Source organism: Prionailurus bengalensis, chromosome B3 (genome assembly GCF_016509475.1).
Source record: "Prionailurus bengalensis isolate Pbe53 chromosome B3, Fcat_Pben_1.1_paternal_pri, whole genome shotgun sequence".
Lineage (NCBI taxonomy): Eukaryota > Metazoa > Chordata > Mammalia > Carnivora > Felidae > Prionailurus > Prionailurus bengalensis.
Genome location: NC_057355.1, coordinates 25,927,880 through 25,953,034, shown reverse-complemented (window position 1 = coordinate 25,953,034; position 25,155 = coordinate 25,927,880). Strand labels below are relative to the sequence as shown.

At 36.2% G+C, this 25,155-nt stretch overlaps 1 protein-coding gene across 3 annotated transcripts in view; it reads left to right on the top strand.

Annotated features, from left to right (window-relative positions):
- The window catches only part of GABRB3 (gamma-aminobutyric acid type A receptor subunit beta3), a 474,786-nt gene extending 464,901 nt beyond the window's left edge, over positions 1 to 9,885 (top strand). For all 3 annotated transcript variants that reach the window (XM_043554897.1, XM_043554899.1, XM_043554898.1), the window contains one exon: positions 5,262 to 9,885. In XM_043554897.1, the coding sequence (XP_043410832.1) occupies positions 5,262 to 5,603 (342 nt within the window). In that variant the 3' untranslated portion in view covers positions 5,604 to 9,885. The remainder of the gene's footprint in view (positions 1 to 5,261) is intronic.
- The last annotated feature ends 15,270 nt before the right edge of the window (positions 9,886 to 25,155 follow it).

Here is a 25,155-nt window from a genome sequence, read left to right as displayed (position 1 = left end):
AATATTCAGTTGACCTTATTTCTTGTGTTTTCTCCACTCTCGCTGGGTGCCTTCCAAAATCACTCTGCACATTATTATCTCTTTGCCTTGGATTCCCTCTTCCAGAATCCCTTTCTTCTTCACATCTTTCCCTCCTTCATGACTGACTCTTCTCCCTGACATTGTCCCTGATTTTTTTCTACTACTTGTTTCCATCATGCCTCTGTCACTCCCCTCTTCTAGAAGTTGGTTTTGTCCCTGTTCTCCCAACTTCCATGGCACATGCTCTGTAGTTGTGAAATGGCATGTCACATTTCATGTGGCCACCATGTCTTCTCTACTAAACAGCATTTGCTTCTTTGCATCTACCAAAATATTCACACCATGGCTCAGACATAGTAAATGCTCAATGGAATATGTGTTCATAAATGGGTGATATTTGTCATTAATTTGGTTCTGCTGCTGTGGTGTGTTTTTTCACTTTTCTAATGTGAGGAGAAGAGATGTTTCATAAATGTATCTTTTTAAAGCCAGGTGAAGCTGTGTTATTAGAACCATCAACACTCATTAGAATTATCATGTCACAAAATACTCCCCTCCCTTCCTTTAAGAAAATATTCGTCTTTATTTGGTATTTCATTCTACAAAGTCATTATTTATAATCTCCTAAATTTTGATAAAAGGAGCCTTTCATATGGCATTTTTTGTAACTAAAAACAGACTGTATTGTTGGCATTTATTTAAAAATGTGTTTAAAGTTCATTATGTAGTATTCTTTAAAAATGTGCTTGTTGATTATTTGAGACTCTCACCTGGTAGACGCCTTAAGGGTAAGAATATTTTTTGTCCACCTATTAGGGTGTCTCCACTAGCACAGGACATGGTACAGAGCAAATATAGAGTAGATCTTTGCATAAATGATCCCAAGAGTCTGGACTCTTCATGTGCATGTCTCCAGTGAGGCATCCACCTTCCTAAGTAGACCACTGGGCTTTTTATCTCATAGTTTTGTTGTATTTAAAATATTATGTAAAATGGAGAGAACATCTTTCAGAGTTAAATAATGTTTTCTGTTTTCCTACCTTTAGGAAAATAATTTCAGCCCTCTGAAATTCTAGTTAACATATAGTAAATCATATATTATTATCAAAAAGTATAAATTCCACATAAATATTTTAAAAAAGGGGAAGCATCTTCCACCTTCGGTTATTCTGTGACTCACCTTTAGATAAATTTTATTTTAAATACATCAGCTTACCATGTAAGAAGATGTATTTAAAATGTTGAGTAGTTAAACAAACTCTAATTGAGATAATCTGATAAATAATCTCAGTTTGTTAAATCTGTTTAAGTGATAACTTAATATACTTTCTGTCATAATTCAAAGTCAGGTATTTGGTAGGATATCACACCTATTCAGTTCAGTATTAAAATACACTGAAAAAAAAAAAAAAAAACAGAATCACCCTGACTGACTCCCGTTCTAGAAAAATACACCCTGAGTGAGCCAGGCAGTTCATTCATCATCCTGTTCTCTCCTGTGTGGCAAAAAGCACTATGGAAGGTGCTAGAGAGAGATAAAGATTACTAAAAGGGTTCCCTCTTCTAGAACCCTTCTTTGAAACCTTCGTATAAAGCCCAGCTCAGCTAACTCTATGCACTTTCCTCTCTGCTGACTTTGGATCTAGCTATCCATAGCTTTCTAAGCAGGTTCAAATCACCCCTTTCTTAGAGAGAGTGTGACTACTTGCAGAGAAGACATGCTGCTACCCACTGGGCTTTCCTTTGTTGTCCCTCCTATTTCAGCCACATCTTAATGTGCCTCTTAGGCTTTGCCTACCACATTCTCTTCCTACAATAAGAGACTGTCTCCCAAACCACTGGAGGCTTCACTGATCCTGAAGATAGCCAAACAGATTTTTGTTTTTGTTTTTGTAAGGATTTTACTGCTAACCATTCCAGGGCAAGATAACAAGAACAGATACAGAACACATATCCCAAACTCCTACAAAGGTCTAACATTCCTGGTACTTTCAAGATACAAACCTTATTCAAATTTTTCCCTCTATTAGATTAAAAAACAACAAAACACAGAACTCTAATGTTCTGTCAGTGCTGTCCCTCCCCCCAAGAATGGGTCTAGAAGGGTCTTCTCCCCAGTAGCTCTGGTATTTCTGTGGTCCATTTGCATCTCCAAGCACCCCCAGGCTAGCTGTCTTCCATTCTAAGGAGACCATGAATCTTCATGGTCCCTCCCTACTGTGATACTGCTCCCCCTTCAGTTCAGAGGCATCACTGAGGAAAACAGTGCAGCCTGGGCTAATTTGTGCTCATTGCTGCTGCCCCCTATACCCCGCATGGGCAGTATGAGCATTTTTGCACGGAGCTCAAGAAGGGCCAAGAGGCCAGGTGGGAACAGGATGGCAGGCAACTCTCTCTCCACTCCTTTTTCACTTTCTTAACTGAAGAGTTAAAGAAATGAGTTACGATGGCAGAGCACCACTGCTGTGTGGACACAGCATATGTTGGGAGTGCTGGGGTTTGTTTCAGTGGCATGAGGAGAGTATTACTCACAGCTTCTTGGAATTTCTCCTTGAGACTGCTCTAAAGGAAACAGAAAGGAGTGTGGTGCACTCCAACAGTGATCCATCTCCTTACCCTCTCCTCTCAAATGTGTATTTTACTTTTTACCTTGAAGCTTGGGTTGCAGTTCAGAAATATGTCATCTTTCCACCTAGAAATCACTGTTACTTTTTATTACCTGGAAGGTAAAGTTGAAATTCCTTAATGTGACTTGCAGAAACCCTTAATGGCTTGACTCTAGTGTGTATTCCTGTTCATCAACAGGTATATTTCCTTACTATATTAGGAAGATGGTAATGACAGCAATGAGAATGACCATTGTCCTGTCAACCATGATCTTAGCATGTGCCAGGACCAATTCTCACCAAGACTCCAGTCCCACTTAGCTAGTTTGCCTTTCTCAAAACATTTCAGTCATGCTTCAATCCTTTGCTTGTGATTTTTTTTTCTGATTTTTGCCTGGAAAATATCTACTCATTCTTGGAGGCCCAACTCAAATGCATTTCTCTTCTGAAATCTTCCCTCTTCCTTACTGTAGTAGTTTTGATTGCTACCCCAACAAATTACCACAAAAATAGCCACTTAAAACAGCACCCAGTTCTGTTGGTTAGAAGTACAGATTCAGTGGGGCTTAGCTGGGTTCCCTGCTGAGAGTCTCAGGAGGCTGAAATCAAGATGTCTGTGGGGCTATATTCTCTTCTCGAGATTCTGGGGGTAGATCTCTCCCCAGACTCATGCACATTGTTGATCATAGTTTCTTGTGGTTGTAGGAATGAGGCTGTCAGCTGGGGCCAGTCTTTGCTCCTAGAGGCTGCCCCATTTCTTCCTATGCTTTCACTGCAGTGCCCTCTATCAATAGCAAATCCCATTCTTCTCCCACTGCAAATCCCTCTGCTCTCACCTTCTGCTACATCTTCTTTCCCTTCTGTTTCCAGATGGAGAAAATCCTTTACTTTTTATTTTTTTTTAGTGTTTATTTTTGAGAGACAGAGAGAGACAGAGCATGAGCAGGGGAAGGGCAGAAAGAGAGGGAGACACAGAATCAGAAGCAGGCTCCAGGCTCTGAGCTGTCAGCACAGAGCCCGACATGGGGCTTGAATTCATGAACTGTGAGATCATGACCTGAGCTGAAGTTGATATTTAAATGACTGAGCCACCCAGGTGCCCCCAAAATCCTCTACTCTAAGGGCTCATGTGATTAGATTGCCCTTCCCCCCCCCCAAATAATCCAGGCTAATCTTCCTATTGTAAATTTCATAACCTTAAATAATGTTTGCAATGCCCCTTTTACATGTAAAGTAATATATTCACAGGTCTGGGGAGTAAGGGGTGGTATCCTGATGACCACACTTCTTCTTCCCTAGCCATAATTGAATGGTACTCCCAAACCATGGGATAGGTATCACAGAGTCTATTTTGGCACCTTTGTGCCAGAGCCTGAGTGGCCCCTGGATGTTTGCAGCCCTTCCTGTGTCTGGGTTACCTTGGTGTCCGGGGGTCATCCCACCTGTGGTCTCAGTACTGCTAAAAGGTCTGCACAAGCACAGACTTCATTTAACACTGAGGGCCTCTTCTTATTGGGAGTCTTCTCTCCCTACCTCACCTCCTTCACATCTAGCATAATGTCTTTAATGAGATTAAGGAGTATTCAGAAGAGAGGAACATGCAAATTAATATGTCAATGAATTATTCCTCCACAAAATGACTAACTTTGTGAAAGCCTCATAGAAGAAGCTATAGATGCATAATCTAGCTCTAGAAGAAATGGTAGGCTTTCCACAGACAAAGCTAGGACAAGGAAGATGGACTTCCAGGCAAAGAAATGAAGATAGCTGGTGAAACCTCAAGCATGCTGGAGATCAGTGACACCCAGGGGACTGTGGAATGGGCCATGTGGTCCTGAGAGGGTTTGGCACTACTCAGAGAAGGATTATTGTCACACTCAGAAAGAAAGGACTCCACTGGCAACCCCTAGCCTTAGGCATGTTCCATGAAAATTTCATAGAAACAAACAGACCATTGACATCATCAAGAAAGGTCTGAAGCTGTATTTAGTACAGAATAAAATGTTATTTTAAAGTTTGTCTCCAATGTGGGAGGGACTTTCATCTGTCTTAAATACAGCCCTTAAAAAAGAAACCTCCTGTCAGGATCAGGATTGGGCAAAGAGATCATACTAGGTAGCAGTCTGTATCTACACCCATCAAAGTCATCAGGAGTGTCCATTCATCACAGGACTATTTGATTGTTTCTCCACAGTAAAGTAAATAGTTTTGTACCATCATAAAAGGGGACAAGGTAATTTCTAAAAAAGAATGGGAGAGTATAGTTTACATCCAGTGTCCAGCTGTGAAAAACAGTTAAAATACCTGAAATAACATATTGAAAGGGAATTTTACTCTAATTTTGTCTTCACTAAGGACTTGTATCCATAATGTGAAATTTCAATTTAAAAAGTCCCCCTTTACTTAACCTTCTCACATAGAGTGAGGATTTTTAAATTTGAGAAAATAAAATCTCTAAACTGTAGTTAAGCCTCCAAAATGGCACTTTCCACAAAAACAGTGTTGGGTTTGACAAATGTGCAATTTCTCATAATGTACGTGATGTGATTGCATGGCATAAGTCTGCACTGTGTTTGTATATGAAAATTAGATTCACTGGTATGCTAGCTAATGATGTGCACTTTCTTCAATTAGGTGGATGCTCATGGAAATATTCTATTAACATCACTGGTGGTTCACAATGAAATGAATGAGGTCACAGGCAGTGTCGGTGATACCAGGAATTCAGCAAGACCCTTTGACAACTCAGGAATCCAGTACAGGAAACAGAGCATGCCTAGGGAAGGGCATGGGCGACACATGGGGGACAGAAGCATCCCGCACAAGAAGACCCATCTACGGAGGAGGTCTTCACAGCTCAAAATTAAAATTCCTGATCTAACCGATGTGAATGCCATAGACAGATGGTCCAGGATCGTGTTTCCATTCACTTTTTCTCTTTTCAACTTAGTTTACTGGCTGTACTATGTTAACTGAGTGACTGTACTTGATTTTTCAAAGACTTCATTTAACACTGAGTGAAATATTACTCTGCCTGTCAAGTTTTTATACCTGTACACACACACAGACACACACAAGCAGACACACATATATACATACGCAATTGTATATATATGTGAACTTTCTCAGCATATATATAAAATACACGTGTATATGAGGATGTATGTGTATATGTTTATACACACAGGTATAAGTACCCATGTGTATGTAAAACAAATACACATACATATATACATTTTGCAGCTATGGACAATTTAACACAGGATGCATATTAAAGAAAGTCATAGTTTTTTCTTTTTTAATTGAAAGGGACAAGCATCGTCTAAATATTATGCCTTGAGAATGAGGGTGTGAAACACATCATCCAAAAATATGTGTTTTATTATCATAAGTTAGATGTTTTAGTTTGAAAATCAGAAAGAAAATCTTAGTTAATCTTCAAAAATTCATTCAGTGGTATTGCTAGTTTAAAATGAGTCACATACTTCATACTGTTTCTGTTTACTAAGCGAAGGCTTTTCAGCTTTTTTGGTGATGGGGTTTGCTTTCATCAGGCACACTTTTTCTATAACGGTTTAGTGGATGAGGTGAGCCACTGGTGTGTGCTCACCTGTTGTCTTAAATATAGATAGATCCCACGTTGATGTCTGAAACATCCATCTTTAGAAAACCCATCAGGAATGGATGGCATCTCATTGTAAGTACTCCTAATGTACAGTGTATTTTTTTGTTGTTCACTTGGAGTGGATTCAGCTTACCTGTCATATGGGAATACAATGGCATGTTTTGGCAATGTTTAGTTGACATTTCAATCACTGAAAATGTGCTCCACATCTTGTATGGATTTCTAGGCCTGATCTAACAGAAAGCATAGACGTCTCAGGTTATTTGTTACTCTAAGGTAAAACCATCTAGGATGATTTTCCCCCTTGTCTTTACGTTATCAATCACTCTTATAACATTGTATGTTAATATGAAGTATATTTGCATAATATGCATATATATGTATATTTACCAATATTTTGTTTCTTAATGCTTGCTATCATGGCAGCATGCGATGTCATAATTTTCCTTTACATGATGTAACTACTTTCTGTTACCTAGAATTAAGATTGAAGCTTAAAACACATTTACTGTTCAATTTCAGAAACCAAGAAACATCTTCATGCCTTCATTTCTGTATCTGACATATTTCATAAGCACATCCAACTACTCCTAGTCTAACTAGGATGCTGCAGGAACATGACCAGTACACACCACGTGTCACCCAGTAATCCATGACCGTTCTCTTGAGGCAAAGGAGAGAAACCCAACAACAAACAGTCATTTTTGGTTCCTTCTGATCCACAGCCTCATCAGTATTTGGACTTTTTAAAGCTCGTAGAAACAAGACAAGGTGCACCGGTTTCATAGACGCAACCTTAACTTACTATTTAGATGAGATCTTTCTAAAGAAAAAAAAAGAGATGATATATTTTTTGTAAACAATATTTCTATCACAGGCCTCCATAAATGGAAATGACTACAGTTGTGCAAACAGATGTCACAGTGAGGTTAAGCATTTGGAGAAAAAAAGCAAAATATTCAGGAAAGAACTGCTAAATTAATACTTTATCCCAACATGCCACATATGCCTCACCTTCTCTGTTCTATCCTAAGCCAATGACCAAAATCTTGTCCAATATGCTACTAGCTGGCACCAGTTTGCTCCACGTAGATAGAGGCACCACCTTCCCTGAGGATGCATGTGGTGTGAGCTATCACCATAAGCTTACCATTACTTGATTTTTCTTTGGTATAAAGATAACAATCTTTAATTTGTGGAAGTCTGTCACAGTTCAAGACCCACTGTCAGGTAAAACACAACCCACAAAATCTCATGCTAGAAGCAATGACTAGTTTTTTACCTTAACCCCTCCTTCATTCCGACCTTTCTACAACATCTTCCACCTACTGCTCTCTGGTTTTATTTTGTATCTGGAGATTAGCCAGTGATTTCTAGTCTTGGGCTTTTCTCTGACAATTTTTTTTTTCATGGGTAACAATGAGGGATCCTAAAAGTTAAATAGATTGGGAAAAACCTTGTAAGTGGCCTTATCATTGTTAACATGTTAAAGAAAAAAGACATTTGTGAAGACCTTATCCCTTTCAATACTTCAGGTATCTTTTTCTGTATCCAGTAATTCAAGGAGTAAGCTCCACATGCAGAAGAGGGACCCCAAAATGCAAATGAATATGGACAAAAGCAATCAATGCTCGATTTACTTGTACAATTTATACTATTCAGAACTGTGACATTAATTCTTTCTGTGAGAAAAATGATTCAAAACATTTTTGATGCATAGTTGAGGTACCCAATTATCAAAGGAAGAGACCCTATGGGGCTCAGAAGAGCTGCAGTCTACTTACCAAGGTTTTCTGGTTATAAATTTGCATGGTATAGTCATAATAGCTTTTGAGCTTTTTATATGCATTTGGCACCAAGACTGGGATCCACAACTTTGTAGACACTGCGATGAAGTTAACATAATAGCTATACTATAAATAGTGTTTGTAACTACACACATACATACATACACACACACACACACACACACAAATACATACATATATTCTGTAAAAAAAAAAAAACTTTTTAAGATCCTTGGGTATGTGTTTGCTTTACTCCATTTCAGAAGAAAATTACTTTTCTTCTAATAAAATTATTTTATAGCTTCTCCATTTTTAAAAGTTGTGAGAAATATTGAGAAGCAGAACTCTGTGCTGACAGAAGAGAGTTGAGTTTGGTTCTCTGTTCTGTTTCAATGACCTCTCATTATTCCACAGTAGTTACTGGAGCCAGTGTGCAAGCTGTATTGATGAATTCTGAACCTGGACCTCCGACATTAATGTGAGGTGGCTGTCACCCACATCCAGACATCTTGAGTAAGGAGAGAAAAGTTGAATTTGGAATATAATGGTATTTCTTTCTCAACAACTGAACATAATAAAAAGTTAATTTTCTATGTAGTCCTGTCTTTCCAAAATGCTTCACAGGGGCTCAAAATGTACTGAAGAATCTTTCTCTGAAAGTTGGTTATTACCCATATTTAGATATACTTGAGACAACTCAAGAGCCCTACTACATAAATCCCTACAGTGAAAGACTGATAAGACTTGAGTAAATCTTGAAAACAAGCGTTATTCTTGTTCACCTACCCCAGTAATGTAGAGGGGTTTCACTGTCTATATCATGAGACATGCATTTCCCCCCTGAATCATAAATGAACTAGGAAGTATGTCATGATAATATTCCTGTTAGGTTTGAAGATTACATGTGCATCTGCAATATCATGTGTTTTTAATGCCAGCATCCAGAACTTTTGACATATTTGGTCAGTTACGTCAAAGGCACTTTTCCCCTGTGCAGCTTCGGAATTAACATTTTCACCCAGGAGGAATCCCAGAGGTGATGCCACACACTTTTGGGACTGGTTTTAAGGGGACAGGCACATTGGCAGCTGTAGGTGTTCATTTTCAGCATCTAGTAGATAACCCCATTGGTGTTAGTCCCACAGTGGTGTGTTTGAAAAAAGAGAATATGTCCAATTTTGAATCTCCTGGCTTGAAATTATAAACCATCTCATAATCCTTACTTAATGCTCCACCTGAAAACTAGTTCATATTTCTGACCATTTTTATGTAAGCAAAATTGATCAATTAGTGAAATATTTTGTTACTCATGGAAATGACTTCGGCTCTCATTTTATGTGAGCCATCAGTCAGAGTAACATTGAATCATGGGGCAAAGAGCTGTCCAGGTGGACTAAATTTTCCCAGGACACTAGCTAGTGTGCCTTGGATCAATTACCTCTTCTACTGCATTGAAAGGTGCCATGTTTTCCAAAATACTCAATTCCCAACACCTGGGTAAACAGTGACTTCCCAGAGAGTGGCCACAATAACATGCCTCTCCCTAGGGTGAGCCCCATAAACATGTTTTATCATTCTTGTCTTATATTTCTACTTTCCAAGTCAGTGAGTGTATTCAAGGTAAGTACAGGATTATTCTAGTAGGAATAGGCGATTGCTGTCATGATCAATTCCCATGTGGATTTCATTTCATTGTAAAGATAAACTAAAATCCAATTTTGCTTAAGCACATTGATGTAATTTTTTGGTATTATTTGACATGAAAAAAACAGCAAAATTGAGTGATAGATACAATATGAAACTTGTTGATGAATGAATTCAAATTTATTAAAAAAGAACTAACTGACTTAAATAAGAAGACTGACTTTTTTTTTCTTCCTTGGCTATCTTTTGGTGATACGGTGTGGTTATTTTAATTCCAGCTATTTTTAGATGTACATGTCCATTTAGATTACGTGGAAAGTACAAAGAAATAAGCTCAAAACTGACTGCATTTGAGAACAACTGAATCGTGACTTTTTTTGTATTAAAGATGATTTATTCTAAACTTCAAAAGACAACTAAATACAGAGATCCAGCTTGTGCCTGTCTTCAAATAAGTTGTTAGAGAGAAAGAAATATTTTTCTATTAAAGGCAAGGGAAGAAACTTACCAATAACCTCTGGGCACAGGTGGTTTTGGTCCTTACTCTTTACTTTTTTAGCACTGAAACGTAATTTCCCTTGTCTCCTCTCCAGTGAGAAAGTAACAAGCAATGTCATGAATGAATGAATGGATGAATGAATGAGTTCACATCCTCAGACACCTCAAACCAGATAGAACTTGTATCAAGAAATTTATCTGTATGTTCCTAGAAAGGCTGCTGGCTCACATGCAAAAACCTTAAAAAGAAAGTTCCCCACTGTGGTTGTCAGTCTAGTATTTAATGGAGGTTTATCCTCAAATGTATCTATTCTCAGCAAAATAATACAAGTTCTTCAGTAATTCTTTACAAGGCCTGTTTCCATTCTTTCATTTTTTTCACCATATGCTTTTACATCCCTGCTTTACTTTGGGACCCTGTCTTGGACATATTTCACACTAATTCTTCATCTAAGACTGGAACATCACTATGAGGACATTTCTCATCTACTCCATTAGGCTATAACATTATTCATTCAGATGAGAAAGTTTAAATTACCAATAACTGCAAAAACAAAGTATTTTCAATTTTTCAGAGTTTATTTTTTTATTATGAAATTTATTGTCAAAATGATTTCCATACAACACCCAGTGCTCATCCCAAAAGGTGCACTCAATACCCATCACCCACCCACCCTTCCTTCCCACCCCCCATAAACCCTCAGTTTGTTCTCAGTTTTTAGGAGTCTCTTATGTTTCGGCTCCCTCCCTCTCTAACCATTTTTTTTCTTCCCCTCCCCTATGGTCTTCTGTTAAGTTTCTCAGGATCCACATAGGAGTGAAAACATACGGAATCTGTCCTTCTCTGTATGACTTATTTCACTTAGCATAACACTCTCCAGTTCTATCCATGTTGCTACAAAAGGCCATATTTCATTCTTTCTCATTGCCACGTAGTATTCCATTGTGTATATAAACAACAATTTCTTTATATATTCATCAGTTGATGGACATTTAGCCTCTTTCCATAATTTGGCTATTGTTGAGAGTGCTGCTATAAACATTGGGGTGAAGTGCCCCTATGCCTCAGCCCTCCTATATCCTGGGTCATAGGGTAGGTCTATTTTTTAATTTTTTGAGGAACCTCCACACTGTTTTCCAGAGGGGCTGCACCAGTTTGCATTCCCACCAACAGTGCAAGAGGGTTCCCATTTCTCCACATCCTCTCCCGCATCTATAGTCTCCTGTTTTGTTCATTTTAGCCACTCTGACTGGTGTGAGGTGATATCTGAGTGTGGTTTTGATTTGTATTTCCCTGATGAGGAGCGACATTGAACATCTTTTCATGTGCCTGTTGGCCATCTGGATGTCTTCTTTAGAGAAGTGTCTATTCATGTTTTCTGCTCATTTCTTCACTGGATTATTTGTTTTTTGGGTGTCTTAAATCTTCTTTCAAAAGCTTCCTACTTCCAAATAACCAAAAAAGCCTCACCGAATGTGGAGTTCAATTATGCCCAGAGAGCCTCTACCCAGAATCTACTCCCTTCTATGTCCCAGGGCTTTCACAGCCCCTGCACACATTTGGCATCATTTTATAATTCTTGCCTATCTCCTTTTTATCAGCCTCTAAAGGACAGGGATTGCTATTCTCCTTTTAGTGGGAAAAATTATTCAGGGGAGATTGACTCTTTGGAAGGCAGGGCATTGAGCCCCTTATAAGACTAAACCAGCAATGGTTATTGATTGGGGCACTTCTGGCATTAGAGGCATCTATAGTTTTATTTTCTATCAATAGGTTCCATTTAAAATCCATAGGCAAGCAATGTAGAGGATAATAGTAAGCGAAGTGCAGTTCACAGAAATGGTGTGGAGTGGTTGTGAATGCATGTGTGTGCATCTTGAAACCAAATAGGAAACTAGTTAGTAGCTTTGGTAGCTGGATAATTGTAAGAAAATACCTTTACAACTGAAGTCTCCACTTCTCCAGGTTTTTAGGCAGTTGTCTCTCAACTCTCCATTTTTTAGATAAATATGTCAATAACCCTATAATTTTATGTGTTTCTCTTTCCTCTGTTTCACCTCCCATCCTCTGTTAACTGTAACTGTACGTTTACATTACCAAGGTGTAACACATTTGCATTCTACCTACAGTCATAAAACTATATCTTACTATTTAATATTATGTTTATAGATTGATTCTAAATGAAAACTAATGAAACAGCCCACATTATTGATCTATATTACATGGGTACAGTTCAATGTGTAGTATTTCATTTGAGGGTATAAAGATAAATCTTAGAAGGAAAAAACCAAATACTGTAGTTAATAGTTTTCCCTACTGCAAAGTGAGTTCAACTGATGTGTAAGAAAAGTGATATTCCAGCACCTGCTACTGGGGAGACTGAAAACTTTCACAATTAGCACTGTAGCTATACTTCAACCTTTAGGATTTTACTTATAAATTAATTGTAAAATTTGAAAAAATAATGAAAAATTTTATCAAGTATATAAATATTATTCAAAGCAGAGCTAAGCAGTTTGCTCCAAATTCTCTGTGAAATATCTCAACCTTGGCCAGTTGAGGAAGAATCACTGTAAGATCCAGATAAAATGAATTACTTTTTCCTGCACTACTTAATTTGATCCAAACCACACACCATGTGTATTTCATCAAGACTTTCCTGATTTAATCCCCCCCAATCACCCACAAACACCCATTCTGGAGTTTCTAATTTGCATTCTTTTTTCTTAATAAGGAAATAATAGTATGCTTTCTTAACCATGTAGCTAATATTATTTACCACCTTAGTCATTAAATTTATTGTTTGTTATCCTTTCTATCTTTCTTCACGAAAATATTTTTCTTGGTGTTAACTGACTACCCATACAAGTTATGACTACTTGCATTTTGGACCTGCTGCAAAACTCTCATCCTATGATTTTTTTCCATCAGACTCTGGAAGTCCTCATTTTAACAAAGATCATCCTCAGTAAATGTCCAAAAAAATGAGTATGGGATAGATGGTTTCTAGGCTTTGCATATCTGAATTCTTTCCTTAGTTTTTTTGTTGTTGCTGTTGTTGTTGTTGTCGTTGTTTACTTGGTAGTTAGCTTGATATTGATGCAGATTCAAAGCAATCTCCCACAAACTTTGAAATCATTGTATAATTATATTTTAGCATCCGGTGATACTAATAACAAGTTTGATGTCAGCTGATACTTACTTACTTATAGAGATTCACCTATAACTTCTCAACCCACCAAGGATTAAGGAAGATTTTGACATCTTTCTAACATTTCATAAAGATGTATTTAGTGTGAATCTTTTTGGCTTAGTATATTTTGGATCCTGAGTGAAACTCTGGATCTAAAGATCTATATATCGTAGTTCTAAACACCTTTCTTACATTACTTGTTAAGAAAACATCCTCTGCCTTTTTTCATATGCTCTCAAATTTTGTACTTAATAGTTCTGTCCTTAACATACAATTTTTCCAATTGTAGTCTTTTGTTTTAGCTATATGTTCTGAGAGATTGACTTTAACAATTCTATTTCATTTTCTAAGTAGCTTTTTTTAAAGAATAAATGATATAAAAAAACTGCACATATTTAAAATATATAATTTGATTAGTTTTTACATATGTGAAGCCATCATCACAATCAACATTTCATAATCAAAAATTTATTTGTGCCACTTTGTAATATCTCCACTCCACTGGACACACTCATTCCTGTGTCAAGCAACAAGTAATGTGTTTTCAACAACTCATGCACTAGAGATTTGTTTGAATTTTTTAAAAATTTATACAAATGAAATAGTATTCACTTTTTTTCCTCTAATTTCTTTTTCTAATTTAAATTCAAGCTAGTTAAGACATAGTGTAATAATAATTTCAGAAATAGAATTTAATGATTCACCACTTACATATAACACCCAGTGCTCATCCCAACAAGTGTCCTCCTTAATGCCCCTAACCCAGTTAGCCCATCCCCCAACCCAAAACCCCACCAGCAACCCTCTTTGTTCTCTGTATTTAATACTCTCTGTCTCCCTCTCTGTTTTTATATTACCTTTGCTTCCCCTCCCTTATGTTCATCTGTTTTGTGTCTTAAATTCCATATATGAATGAAATCATATGATATAGATCTTTCTCTGACTGACTTATTTCACTTACCATAATACACTCTAGTTCCATCCACATTGTTGCAGATAGCAAGATTTTGATTGCCGAGTAATATCCCATTGTGTGTGTGTGTGTATATATATATATACACCACATTTTCTTTATCCATTCATCAGTTTATGGAAATCTGGGCTCTTTCCATAATTTGGCTATTGTTGATAGTGCTGCTATAAACATTGGGGTGAATGTGCAGCTTTGAATCAACATTTTTGTATCCTTTGGATAAATTCTTAGTAATGCATTTGCTAGATTTTAAAGTATTTCTATTTTTAGTTTTTTGAGGAAACTCCACACTATTTTCCAGAATGGCTGCACTAGATTGCATTCCCACCAGCAGTGCAAAAGGATTCCTCTTTCTCTGCATCCTCACCAACATCTGTTGTTGCCTGAATTGTTAATTTTAGCCATTCTGGCAGGGGTGAGATGATATCTCATTGTGGTTTTGATTTGTATTTCTCTGATGATGAGTGATGCTGAGCATTTTTTCATCTGTCTGTTGGCCATCTGGATGTCTTCTTTGGAAAAATGTCTATTCACATCTTTTGCCTATTTTTTTCACTGGATTATTTGTTTTTTGGGTGTTGAGTTTGATAAGTTCTTTATAAATTTTGGATACAAATCCTTTATCTGATATCTCATGTGCAAATACCATTTCCAATTCCATTATTTGCCTTTTAGTTTTGTTCATTGTCCCCTTTGCTATGCAGAAGCTTTTTATCTTGATAAGATCCCAATAGTTCACTTTTGCATTTGTTTCCCTTGGTTGTGGAGACATGTCAGGTAAGAAATTTCTACAGCCAAGGTCAAAGAGCTTGTTGCCTTTTTTTTTCCCCTCTAGGATTTTGATGGCTTCTGTCTTAGGTTTAGGTCTTTCATCCATTTTCAGTTTATTTTTATGTATGATGTAAGAAAGTGGTCCAGGTTCATTCTTTTGGATGTTGCTGTCCAGGTTTCCCACACCATTTGCTGAAGAGACTGTTTTGTTGCATTGGATATTCTTTCCAGCTTTGTCAAAGATTAGTTGGCCATACATTTGTGAGTCCATTTCTGGGATATCTATTCTGTTCTAATGATCTGCGTGTCTGTTTTTGTGCCAGTACCATACTGCCTTGATGATTATAGTTTTGTAATACAGTTTGAAGTCTGGAATGATGATGCTTCCAGGTTTGGTTTTCTTTTTCAGGATTGTTTTGGCTCTTCAGGGTCTTTTATGGTTCCATACAAATTTTAGGATTGTTTGTTTTAGCTCTGAGAAGAAAGCTGGTGTTATTTTGATAGGGATTGCATTGAATATGTAGATTGCTTTGGGTAGTATTGACATTTTAACAATATTTTTTCTTCCAATCCATGAGCATGGAATGTTTTTCCATTTTCTTGTGTGTCTTCTTCAATTTCTTTCACAAGCTTTTTATAGCTTTCAGTGTACAGATTTTTCACCTCTTTTGTTAGGTTTATTCCTAGGTATTTTATGGGTTTTGGTGCAATTATAAATGGGATCAATTCCTTGATTTCTCTTTCTGTTGCTTTATTATTTGTGTATGGAAATGCAACTGATTTATGTACATTGATTTTTATATCGTGCAACTTGCTGAATCCATGAATCAGTTCTAGCAGATTTTTGGTGGAGTCTTTTGGGTTTTCCACATAGAGAATCATGTCATCTGTGAAAAGTGAAAGTTTGACTTCCTCCTTGATGATTTGTATGTCTTTATTTCTTTGTGTTGTCTAATAGCTAAGGCTTGGACTTCCAACACAGTGTTGAATGCCAGTGGTGAGAGTATACATCCCTGTCGTGTTCCTGAGCTTAGGGGGAAAGCTCTCAATTTTTCCCCATTGAGGATGATATTAACATTGTGTCTTTCATATATGACTTTTATGATCTTGAGGTATGATCTTTCTATCCACACTTTCTTGAGGGTTTTTATCAAGAAAGAATGCTGTATTTTGTCAAATGCTTTCTCTGCATCTATTGAGAGAATCGTGGTTCTTTTCTTTTATTAAGGTGATGTATTCACATTGATTGATTTGCAGGTATTGAACCCTCTCTGCATTCCAGGAGTAAACCCCACTTGATCTTTTAATGTATCTTTTGCTAGGATCTTATTGAGAATCTTTGCGTCCATGATCATCAGGGAAATTGGTCTGTAGTTCTCCTTTTAAGTGGTGTGTTTGTCTGATTTTGTAATCAAGGTAAAGCTGCCCTCATAGAATGAGTTTCCTTCCATTTTTGTTTTTTGGAACAGCTTCAAAAGAATAGGTATTAATTCTTCTTTAAATATTTGGTAGAATTCCCCAGGAAAGTCATTCAGCCATGGACTCTTGTGTTTTGGGAGATTTTTGATAACTGATTCAATTTCTTTACCGGTTATGGATCTGTTCAAGTTTTCTGCTTCTTCCTGTTCCAGTTTTGGTAGTTTATATGTCTCTAGAAATTTGTCCATTTCTTCCAGATTGCCCAATATGTTGACATATAATTGTTCATAATATTGTTATTATTGTTTGTATTTCTGCAGTGTTGGTTTTGATCTCCCCTGTTTCATTTGTGATTTTATTTATTTGGGTCCCTTCCTTTTTCTTTTTGATCAGTCTAACTTGGGGTTTAACAATTATGTTAATTTTTTCAGAGAACAGAGAACCAGGTCCTGATTTCATCGATCTGTTCTACTGTTTGTTTGTTTGTTTTATTTCAATATCTTTGATTTCTGCTCTAGTCTTTATTATTTCCCTTCTTTGCTGGTTTTGGAATTTATTTGCTGTTCTTTTTCAAGCTCTTTTAGGTGTAAAGTAAAGTTGTGTATGTGAGACTTTTCTTCCTTCTTTAGGAAAGCTTGGATTGCTACATACTTTCATCTTATGACCATCTTTGCTGCATCCCAGAAGTTTTAGGCCATCATGTTTTCGTTTTCATTTTCATTGGCTTCCATGTACTTTTTAATTTCCTCTTTAACTTCTTGGTTAACCAATTCATTATTTAGGAGGATATTCTTTAATTTCCAAGTAATCATGGTCTTTCCAATTTTTTTCTTGTGGTTGACTTCAAGTTTCATTGTATAGTGACCTGAAAATATTCAAGGTATGATCTCAATCTTTTTGTACTTGTTGAGGTCTGATTTGTGTCCCAGTATGTGATCTATTCTGGAGAATGTTCCATGTGCACTCGAGAAGAATGTGTATTCTGCTGCTTTAGGATGAAATGTTCTGAATATATTTGTTAAATCCATCCGGTCCAGTGTGTCATTCAATGCCATTGTTTCCTTGTTGATTTTCTGCTTGTATGATCTGTATATTGCTGTAAGTGTGGGGTTGAAATCCACTACAATTATGGTATTATTATCAATGGATTTTTTTTTATTTTTGTGATTAAGTGATTTATATATTTGGGTGTCTCAAAGTTGGGAGAATAATATTTACAATTGTTAGATCCTCTTGGTGGATAGACCCCTTATTTATGATACAATGTCTTCCTTCATCTCTTTTTACTGTATTTTAAAATCTAGTTTGTCTGAAATAAGTATGGATACTCCAGTTTTCTTTTGACCACCATTAGCATGATAGATGGTTCTCCATCCCCTTGCTTTCAATCTGCAGATGTTTTTAGGTTAAAATGGGTCTCTTGTAAGAAGCATATAGATGTGTCTTGTTTTTTTATCCTTTCTGATGCCCTGTCTTTTGATTGGAACATTTAGTCCATTGACATTTAGAGTGAGTACTGAAAGATACGAATTTAGTGCAGTTGTAGTGTCTGTAGAGTGGGTGTTTCTCATGATGGTGTCTGGTCCTTTCTCATCTTCATTGCTTTTGGTCTTTTTTTGTTTTGTTTCATCTTTTCTCCACTGAAAGAGTCCCCCTTAAAATTTCCTGCAAGCCTGCTTTAGTGGTCATGAACTCATTTAGTTTTTGTTTGTCTGGGAAATTCTTTATCTCTCCTTCTATTTTGAATGACAGCCTTGCTGGAGAAATAATTCTTGGCTGCATATTTTTCCCATTCAGCATGTTGAATATATCCTGCCACTCCTTTCTGGACTGCTACGTTTCTGTGGATAGGTCTGCTGCGAATCTGGTCTGTCTTCCCTTATAGGTTAAGGACTTTTTTCCCTTGCTGCTTTCATAATTCTTTCCTTGTCTGTGTATTTTGTAAATTTTACTATGATATGCCTTCGTTATGGTGGGTTTTTGTTGAATCTAATGGGAGTTCTCTGTGATTCTTGGATTTTGATATCTGTGTTCTTCCTCAGATTAGGAAAGTTTTCCACTATAATTTGCTCACATAAAGTTTCTGCCCCTTTTCTCTCCCTTCACCTTCTGGGACTCCTACAATTAGGATGTTATTTCTTTTTAACAAGTCACTGAGTTTTTTAAGTCTTGTATCATGCTCTTTTGCTTTGTTTCCCTCTTTTTTTCCTGCCTCATTATTCTCCATATATTGCTGATTCACTGCTGCGCTTCATTCATCCTTGCCTTCGTGGCATCCATTTGAGATTGCATCTTGGTTATAGCATTTTTAATTTTGTTCTTGATAGATTTTACTTCTTTATCTCTGTAGAAAAGCATTTTATACTTCTTTCGACCCCAGCTCATATTCTTATTACCATGGTTCTAAATTCTAGTTCAGAATCTTTCTTATACCTGCATTGATTAAGTCTCTGGCTGTAATTTTCCTGTTCTTTCTTTTGGGGTAAATTCCTTTGTTTTTTTTCAATTTAGAGGAAGAAAAAAAATAATAAAATTGAAAAATTGAAAAAAAAGTCAAATAAAGGAAACTAGATCCTAGGTGTGTTTTGGTGTGCTTGTTGGAAGAAGCTTGATAAAATAGAGAAGAAATGGGAAAGAAAAGCAATAAAAGAAAAAAAAGTAAGAAAAAACTTAAAACTTAATATATATATAGAGAGAGAGAAAGAGAGAGAATTAAATGAAATAAAGCAAATGATATAGAATAAACATATAAAAATTAAAAATAAAAACATTTTTCAAAATTAAGAAAAGTAAATTAAAACTTTCTCTTTCTGTATACAAGGAAAAGAAAAGAAAAGGGAAAAAACAATTTAAACAAAAACAGAAGCAAAAAAATGAACTAATAAGTGAACCAGTAAACAGAATGAAACCTGAATGAAATTACATCCAGAACTATGAAGCACTATATAGTCTGTACACTAATCAGGTGGAAGGACTTGTGTTAGTCTTCTAGGGGATGTACTTGGAGAGAGCAGTTGGGTGGGGCTTGATGTAACAGCTCCATTTTCCACTAGATGGCACTGCTTAGCTTACTGGACTGAATCAGTGTGGCCTACATTTGCTTGTGCAAGTATGTGAATGCACAGGAGAGGTGGTAATTGTTTCACCCAGCTCCCTCATCTCTGGCACAGAAACTTTCTGATCTCACCAACCAGTGATCAACCAACCCTCCTTTGTCTCAGGCCTCCATCCACTCCCAGCCTCTACCCTGTCCATGTCCAAGCCATCTGCCTGCCAGGCAGCACTTCTCTTCAAATTTTTATCTTGGGTGGGGTTGTTTCAAAACCCCACACTTCAGAGATCTCTGTGGCTTGAGCCAACACAGACTCTCTGGGGTAAGGTCTCTCTGAGCAATGGCTGGGTGCCAGCTTGCCCCAGAAAACATTCATGCAATTACATAGTAGCAGAGGTTCAGAGATTATGGCAAATCATCACATACAGCCAGTGCCAAGTTTCACTGCACTCTGGCATCTTTGTCCTAATACCAGAATATGTGGCTGCTCTCCAGGGTCCACTGGCACCTTTGCCTGTATGCTGTATGCTGTATGGCCTCTACCAAATGCTTTCCAAACAGGGGAACTTCTTCCCCCATGTGGCACGTGGACCCGCCACACCTTGCTGTCTGCTCCTGGGAATTCACCCTACTTCCTCACCAGAGTACTACTAGGCACTGAGCTCTGGAACTTCACACTCTGCTTGTTTATAGAATCCTGGTGGTGTTGAAACCCTCTCCTTTCTTCTTGTCAGTGGAACATATTTCTTGTTCAGTCCCCTGTGAGTGTTTTCACTCTCTCTCTTTCTCTCCAACTAGCTTTGGGAGAGTGTTTTTCCTGCACTCTCCTGATGCATCACACTCTCCTCCTTTCTCTGTCCTCTCTCTGGAAAAAAGTTCCCTACACTCCATGGCTATTCTCTCCCCCAATTCACCTGTCTGCACCCTGTACCTGCCAAGCTCTGTGGTTCAATTTATGCAGATTATCAATTTCCTAGGTGTGAAAAATGGTTTGGTGCTGATTTAGCTGCATTTCAGGGATGAGACAAGCTGACAGTCTCCATGCTGCTCTGCCATATTAACTCCTCCTCTAACTTCTTTTACTCAGCACAATTATTTTGAGGTTCATTCATGTTGTTCCATGTATTAATACTTCACAACTTTTATTGCTGAATGATATCCCATTATTATGGGTATTCACAATTTGTCTATCCATTCACCTCTTGACAGACGTTTGGATTGTATCTACTTTTTGGCTTTTGTACATAAAGCTGCTATAAACATCAATATGAAAGTTTTTGCAAAGGTATATGCTTTCATTTTTCGTGAGTAAATATCTAAGAATGAAATAGCTGGATGGTGGGTATATGCTTAATTTTTTATGCTTATCTATTTATTTTGAGAGAGAAGGTGTGAGTAGGGGAGCGCCAGAGAGAGAGAAAAAGAGAAAATCTCAAACAGGCTCTACACTGTCAGCCCAATGAAGGGCTCAAACTCACAAACCATGAGATCATGACCAGAGCTGAAATCAAGAGTCAGAATCTCAAACAACTGACAACCTAGGTGCTCCAGTGTATGTTTAGTTTTTAATGAAACTGCCAAAATATTTTTCTAAAGTGATTTTATGGTTTACATTTTACCAGTTGTAATGTTGCCAGTTGAGAGTACTAGTTCTCCATGTATTCTCCAATACTTGGTGCGGTCAGTTTTTCTGATTTTAGCCATTATAACACTTATGCAGTGATATCTCCTTTTGGTTTTAATTTGCATTTCCTTATTGGTTAATGATGTTGAGCATTTTCCATGTGTTTTGTTGCCATCTGTTTCTTCTCATTAAAAAGTGTTCAAATATTCTGTCCATTTTTAATTGCCTTGTTTTTTATTGTGTTTTCAGAATTCTTTACATAGTTATATGCTTCAGATACAAATTCTTTATCAGAATATGCTTTATAATTTTTTACTGCCTGTCCATGGTTTACCTTTTCATTCTCTTAACAGGTATGAATTTCAAATTTTGATGAGGTCCAATATAGTTTTTTTCTTTTATGGGTTATGTATTTTGTATTATTTCTAAGAGATCTTTGCCTAATAATAGGTCACAATGATTTTTTCTTTATCTTTTCTTTTGTAAGTTTTCTATTTTTAGGTATTGCATTTATACTATGACACCCTTGGAGTTAACTTTTGCAGATGTTGTGAAATATAAATGGAAGTTCATTTTCTCCACCCACCTATATCCAATCGTTCTAGCACCATTTGTTAAAAAGACCATCCTTCTCATTGAATGATTTTCCATCCTTGTTGAAAATCCATTGTTCATATGTATATGGCTCCGTATCTGGACTCTCTTTTCTGTTCCATTGATCTACTTGGCTAATTTGAGGTCAATACCACACTGTCTTGACTGTTGTAGTTTTATACATCTCAAAATCAAATAGTGTTAGTTAACCAAATTATTTTCCATATTCATTTTGACTATATTGAGACCTTTCCATAGAAATTTTAGGATCAAATTGTGTGTGTGTGTGTGTGTGTGTGTATACACAAATTCTGAGAATTTGATTGAAACTACATTGACTCTATACACCAGTGTGCGGAGAACTGGCATCCTAATAGTGTAGGTTTCTTAACCTTACACATTGACATTTTGAATTACATAATTCTTTGTTGTGGAGAGCTGTTCTGAGCATTGTACAATGTTTAGCAGCATCCTTGGCCTCTACTGACTAGACTGCAGTAGTACAGTCTGCTTCCTCAGTTTGACAACCAAACATGTCTACACATTGCCAAATGTCCCTGGGAGTATAAAATTGGTTGAGAATCACTGCTTTAATTCTTCTTTAATTTCTTTCAGGAATAGTTTTTTTTTTTTATTTTAAATGGAGGGACTTTGTAAATCTTTTGTTAGGTTTATCTCTATTATTTTGTTTTTAGATGATAGTATAAATGGTATTTTTTTTATTTCAATGTCTGATTGTTGCCAGTAAGTGGAAATGCAATTGATTTTTGTATATTAATTTTGGTCTCAGTTTATTTCTTAATTCTGTCTGAGAATAGTAAAAGTTTTCTTGGATCCCCAAAGATTTTTTTATTTAGAACTAATTTTTAAGTTTTCTTTATTGTTATTTTTCTTTCTTTTTTTCTTTCTTTCTTTCTTTTTCTTTCTTTCTTTTTTTCATGCCAGGTGGTTTCTAAGACTGATGGCCTTTTGTGAGGTATTTTGTGAGAACAGTTTTCTCAGGTTTTCTTTGTAACAAAAATCTCATGTGTTCTTTTACAAAAATGTTTTTCCCATAAACATAAAGACTAAATTCTAGATCTGAGTATGTTTCTGGAATGTTAGCAGAAATGTTTTATTTTAGGGTGAGCAAACAGAGAGATGACCTAAATGTGGGGGACCCCAATGCCAGAACAAAAAGGGCCTTTCTTTTCTGGGCTACTTATCCCCCCTCTAGGAGGCTAGTTCTTCATTATTTTGTAATGTCTACTAAAGATGTTTGTGAATATTTGTTGTTGTTTATTTGTTTCTTTTAATTTGGTAATAAAATTCACAGTACATGGGGTTAGAAGGAAGATGATAGAGCAGTAGTGAGGGTGGAGTTCCAATGAGACTCATTGTCCCAAATGGAGATATTCAGGAACCCTTCAGCTTTTTGGACACCTCTTTTCATACTGCTAACATCGTTTATGTTCACTGTATGGCCTGTGACGTCTATTTACTTTCTGACCTTTACAGGAAAAAATTTGCAGACTCTTGCTTTAGATGTTTTAGATGAATGAGAAGCAAATGGTTTGGAACCCAGGTTTTTAGTTAAAATCATTTTCTATTCTTTGGTCCTGAAAGGCTTCTCTCCTCAAACAATTTTTCTTATCTTCACTATTATGGACTGAACATGTAAAATTTTCCAGTAAACTACACTGAGTTAGCAATGGATTTCTTTTTCCATCAAACCTGTATCTGGCCATAGCTTTAATCATCTATTTCACAGATGATTCCTTAGTTCATTGTTTGAGCAAAGTTTCCTTGAGAAGATAAGTTTAACAGTAACACTTAAAATAAAAATTCAAACTTTATATTTTTAAATAAACCAAGTAAAAATTATTTAGCCTTACTCATTCAAAATTGAAATGATCTTCCTGAGCTAGATGAGGATAAATCACTGCTGGACTCATCACATTAATACTTCTTTACTCTCAAAAGAATAAACCTCTCAATGGAAGGAGGAGAAAACTATTTCTGTAGGATCTACTGTCTTGGGTTATTTACAAGGTTGATGTACATTACCTTCCCAGAAAAATAATATTATTTCTTTAAACAACAAATGAATCTGAGCTAAAGGGAAACAAATTTCAGAGTCTTGAGCCTTTGATAGACAATGCCCCATCCATTAAGAACAAAAATTATTCTTTGTGGAGATTTATCACAAGGTATCAACTTTTACTCTGAGTATGGTTCTTGGGATTGAAAATAATTTAATTAAAGCTGACTATCTCTAATAGTAAGAATTGAATTTGAATACAGAAAAATCAATGAAACCAAAACTAGTTCTTTGATAAGATTGACAAAATTGACAAAATTGTAGGCATAGTTACCAAGAAAAATGAGGGAGACTAAAATACTAGAATCAGAAATTTAATAGGGGACACTACTATCAGTCATATAGAAATAAAAAGGATTAAAAAGAAAAACTATAAAAAATTATACCAATAAATTAGATAACTTAGATAAAATGGACAAACTTTTAGAAAAATGTAAACTACCAAACTGACTCAAGAAGAAATATACATTCTGAAAAACTCTATAACAAATGAAGTGGTTGACAGTAATTTTAATAATTATCCACAAAGAAAATTCCAAACCCAATTGCTTTCACTGTTGAATTCTACCAAACATTAAAAAAAAAATCTTCAAAACTCTTCCAAAATGTAGGACATGAGAGATCACTTTTCAAATTATTTTATGACTCCACTATTATTCTTAGACCAAAACCAGACAAAGATATCACAAGAACAGAATACTATAGACCAATATCCCTTATGGATATAAATGTAAAAATTCTCAACAAACTCTAACAAACTAAACCCAAAAACATATAAATAGAATTATAAACCTTGACCAAATGGAATTTATCCCAGAAATCCAAGGTTTGTTTAGTGTCCAAAACTAAATTATTCAATACATTATATCAATAGAAGAAAAAATAAAAATAACATGATCATTTCCATAGATGCAGAAAATACACTTGACAAAATCTAACATCAATTCATGACAAAAAAACAGACACTTAAGCTGGAAATAGAAGGGAGCTGCTTCAATCTGATATAAGGCATCTACAAAAATCCACAGGTAACATCATGGTAAAAGAGCAGGTATTATCCTACTGAGACCAGGAACACATTTAGAATGTCTTCTTTTATCACTTTTATTCATAATCTAATGAAGATTTTACCCTGGCAATTAGACAAGAGAAAGAAATAAAAGTGATCCAGATTGGAAAAGCAGAATAAAAGCTAACTCTATTTGTAGATGACAAATATATAGATAGAATCCTAACAAATTTACTAATAACCTGTTATAAATAATAA